Below are 4,352 nucleotides of genomic sequence, written 5' to 3'. Positions count from 1 at the left end.
GGGCCGAGCACGGGAGGGGAATTGGAGCATCCCGGGGCCGAGCACGGGAGGGGAATTGGAGCATCCCCGGGTCCGACACCGGCACGGGAGGATCGGAGCATTCCCGGTTCTCGGCGGGCGGATCCCGCGGGCTGGAGCCGCCCCCGGGGCCGGGCTGGAGCCACCTCTGTGCGGGGCCGGGCTGGAGCCTCCCCCGGGCCGGGCTGGAGCCGCCCCGCTCCGGCCCCGCCGCTCCGGCCCCGCGATGCCGCCGCGCTCCGCCCGCCTGGCGCGGCTGTCGCGCTCCGTCACCTTCAGCGCCTGCCACCGCCTGCACAGGTGAGCGGCCCCGCACAGGGGAGCGGCCCCGCACAGGGGAGCGGCCCCGCACAGGGGAGAGGCCCCTCGCTGCCGGGAGGAGGCTCCGATCCCTCCCTGCCCTTCCCGGTTCTCCCTGGCTCAGCCCCTTCCCGCAGCCATCCATCAGTGCCCGGCTGCAGTTCCGTGTTTCAACAGAGCCGATGGCGCTTTCGGTTTGTAAACATCGCCCTGTGCCCCCCGATCTGCTGCTTTTGCCCCCGAAAATGATACGTTCCTAAAGAGTGTCTTGACCTGAAACTCAAAGGACGTTTTTAGGCTTGGTCTCTTCTCTCAGGCTACGAGCGATAGGACAAGGGGAAACGGCCTCAGGCTGTGCCAGGGGAGGGTCAGGTTGGACATCAGCAGGAATTTGTCCATGGAGGAGTGGTCAGGCTTTGGAAGGGGCTGCCCAGGGAGTGCCCATCCCTGGAGGTGCCCAAGGAACTCCTGGACGTGGCGCTCAGTGCTCTGGGCTGGGGACGAGGTGGGGGTCAGTCACAGGTCCTGGAGTTCTTTTCCAACCTCCGTGATCCTGGGATTCTGTGATATTCCCAAAATGTGCCTTGACTTGAAACACTCGGAACAGGCACTTGGATTGCTTCAAAGGGAAGATTCAGAGGGAATTCCTTTGTACTTCTTGGAGAGGCTCCCTAAGCTTTGTTAATTAATAATAAACCCGAATGTGCAGCTTGCTCCAGGCCTAAGTGATTTTGGGCCCAGATGTTGAACATTTATCCAGCTGTGGTGTCAGGCAGATGCTCTGAAACAGACACAAAACCACGGCAAAAAAGATTCACTGTTGTCAACAACATCTTTTCATGGACCAAACACTCTTCTGTCTCTGTTCATGCCTCCTGAGCTGGGGGGTTCAGTGTGGGAGAGGGAATAGATGGAGAGCTGGAAAGCAGAGTGAAGTGAGGCCGTGAACATCTGGAGCAGATCCTGCCATACCGTGTCTGCCTCTCCCACAGCAAATCCCTGAGCAATGAGGAGAACCTGAAGCTGTTCGGGAAGTGCAACAACCCCAATGGCCACGGACACAACTACAAAGGTAGGAAGGTGACTTCCATCCTTGCTCGTGGAGTGGTGCTGCTCTCAGGGTGGGGATAACCCCCAGGAGGGCTGGGCCACTCGTTCTCAGCAGCCTGATACAGCTTTAGTGGCTGGGTTTGTGTTTTTATTAAGAATTTGAAGGAAATTTCAGCAGCAGGGGGTTGGACCACAGCATATTCAGTTGAATAGATAATAAATATTTATCTTCAAATTCCACTTCTTGAATCAAATCTGCTTGTTTACACTCTGCAGCATCATTGTGATTTGAATGGAGATTTCTCTAAGCAAAAGGCATGCAAATTAAACAGCCTGTAAACATTATTTGAATGTTTTTTTCACAAGTTCTCCTATTTCTACACTCTGGGCACGCAGAATTAGATCTCTCCAGTTCCTGGAGTGGCTCCCTGTGCTGCTGGCACTCTGCTAAGGAGCTGCTTTATCAGGGAAGACAGGCTTATCTCCACCTACCTGGGGCATCAGACCTTGGGCAAGGGCTTTTGTGACTCTGAGTCGTTGTTTTTATGGAGCATCCCCTCATTTTATAAAAACAGTCCCACTCCTGAGTGCACCCCGTGGGTGGGCAGGGAATGGGCTGTGTGTCCTCAGCAGCAGCAGATTTGGTTTTGGGTTCCTGGACATCACAGTGACCTGATCTTTTCTTTTTTTCAGTTACAGTCACAGTGCGTGGAGAGGTGAGTGCAACCAGCGAGTTTTTTTCTGTTCCTCAATGTGGATTTGCAGTTTAATGCTGTTTCCCTGCTTTCATCATCATGCTTGAAGGCTCCTCCAGGGAGTTGTTCTCACCTGGTGTCAGCTTTCAGGAGAGAGTGGAACCTCTGGGATGGTTTCCAGGCTGTATCAAGCCCTTGGAACATCACAGGAGTGGAGCTGGAACTCTCTGACAGTGGAAAGATATTTTCCTTGTGGCTCAGATGACCTGAGCACAGATATTCCCCTCTGATTTGTGTTGCCACCTTGTGCTTCCCCTGCAGATTGACCCGGTCTCGGGGATGGTGATGAACCTGACAGACCTGAAGGAATACATGCAGGTAAAAATAGCCCAGTTTTCCTTCTAATCCCCTGGGAGAACTGATCAGAGCTCAGCAGTTTGTCTGGTAGCAGCACGGAGATGTGGTGAGGTGATGATGGCAGGACATAAAAAAGAAATTAAGGAATAATTGCAGACTAAAATGCTTCAGCTCTGTTACGTGAGGCAGTACCACGTCTCCAGCTGGGAATTTCACAGCTGGATTTAGGGCTCTTTCCCTTTTTTCCCACCCTGCTGCCTGGCTGTGTGTGGTTATCTGAACCTCAGGCCAGGCAGGGACAGGGTTGTCACCGTCCCCTCTTGGCAGGAGGCGATCATGGAGCCGCTCGACCACAAGAACCTGGACAAGGATGTGCCCTACTTCTCTGAGGTGGTGAGGTGAGCGATGGGGGCTCCTGGAGGGACTGGAACAGTTTTCAGGGCCTGATCCTACCAGGGAACGAGCAGCCTTTACCTGTGGGCTGACCACACCTGTGTCCAGCCCTGCTGCCCCTTGTCCCCTGATCAGCCTGGACACACAGGACCTGTCCGTTCCGCCCCATTTCACCCAGATCTGCTGGCGTGGCACAAACCCCGCTTAATTCAGGTGTCATCAGCTGCCCTTCAGCATCCCCCCAGCCCTTCCTGAGTGCAGCTCCCTCAAATACTGGTGTCGTTTCTGCCATTTCAGCCAGCTCTGACCCGGCTGCTGTTCCCCCCCCCAGCACCACAGAGAACGTCGCCGTGTTCATCTGGGACAACCTCCAGAAGCTCCTGCCCCAGGGAATCCTTTACAAAGTGGAAGTGCACGAGACAGAGCAGAACGTCGTCGTTTACAAGGGAGAACAAACAATTGTGAAGTGAAATCAGCCTCGGTTCATGCTCAGGGGAAAGGCTCCATGATCAGCTCAGTGGTTTAGCTCAGCCCCGCTCGGCATTTCCTGCCCCAGCGCTGGGTTCTGTGTCAGGTCAGGACCAGTGCAAGATGTTTCACAAGGACCCTTGCAGCAATGTGTCCATTGGGGTTCTCAGAATGGGTTGGTTTCTCTGCTTTTCCTCAAGACCTTCCTGTTTTGCAAAGCCGAGCCACTGAGCTGATGTGAAATTTAGAATTGGGCCCTGGTAAATAGAGGTGATTTGGAGAGAGGAGGAGGCCTGGCAAAATCACAAAAGGTTTTGATTTCTAATTAAACATTGAATTAATTTATGATATTTAATAATGTGAGCTTTGGTGTTGTTTTGCTTCTTGATCAAATAGAGAAGCATTTTTTGAGAGTGAGAACTACATTGTCTTTTTTTCTGCTTATTATCTGTTTATTTCTTGTGCTGCAGGCACGTCTCTTCCTGTGGCCAGCAGATCTTTCTCTGTGCGTGGAACTGGTGCAGTGGGCAATAAAAAAACCCACTTGTGCTCCAAACTGGAGAGCCAAAGGGAGCAGGGTGTTGGTGAGAATGGAAAACTGAGGAAACTGAATGACACAGGGAATGTCACAGCCCCAGTGGGGACAGAGCCCTGGGGAGGGAGTGCAAGAATAAACCCTTAACCCCAAAATTCAGTGGAGGTTGTTTTAGCAGGATGAGGCTGTGAGAGGAGTTTAAATGGGCACTACCCTAATTGTCCTGGATATTCCTGGAGCTGGAGGCACGCTGTGAAAGCTGAGGAAAAGCAGTGAGGGAATGGTTATTGGACAATTCCTGACCATCAAGTCCTGGTGTCTGTCCAGAGGCAGAAGTGGCTGTGCTGTGTGTGATTCCCTTTGTCACATGAGCAATGTCCTGAGGAGTAATTAGCAATGGCCATCAAGAATAACTTAATGCACGTAACTTAAAAAGGAAGTGATAAGCAGGGCAGTAATTCCCTTGCTTGACAAGGAAATGGGGTGTTTGAATAATGGGAGCAAACAGCCTCATTTAGGGAGGTTTAATGAAGCTT

The 4,352-nt window shown here is 52.7% G+C and overlaps 1 protein-coding gene across 1 annotated transcript; it reads left to right on the top strand.

Annotated features, from left to right (window-relative positions):
* The first annotated feature begins 211 nt into the window (after window positions 1-211).
* LOC121672320 (6-pyruvoyl tetrahydrobiopterin synthase-like) lies at window positions 212-3,631 on the top strand. The gene is made up of 6 exons (XM_042044929.1): window positions 212-318; window positions 1,311-1,390; window positions 2,062-2,084; window positions 2,385-2,441; window positions 2,748-2,818; window positions 3,145-3,631. Exons 1-6 carry the CDS (start codon window positions 245-247, stop codon window positions 3,281-3,283), a joined length of 444 nt encoding a protein of 147 aa, XP_041900863.1. The 5' UTR covers window positions 212-244; the 3' UTR covers window positions 3,284-3,631.
* The last annotated feature ends 721 nt before the right edge of the window (window positions 3,632-4,352 follow it).

This window comes from Corvus kubaryi, unplaced genomic scaffold (genome assembly GCF_017639235.1).
Source record: "Corvus kubaryi isolate FWS band 111438036 unplaced genomic scaffold, C.kubaryi_AGA036_p1.0 49316, whole genome shotgun sequence".
NCBI classification, from domain to species: Eukaryota; Metazoa; Chordata; class Aves; order Passeriformes; family Corvidae; genus Corvus; species Corvus kubaryi.
This window is presented reverse-complemented; position numbering and strand designations above follow the sequence as displayed.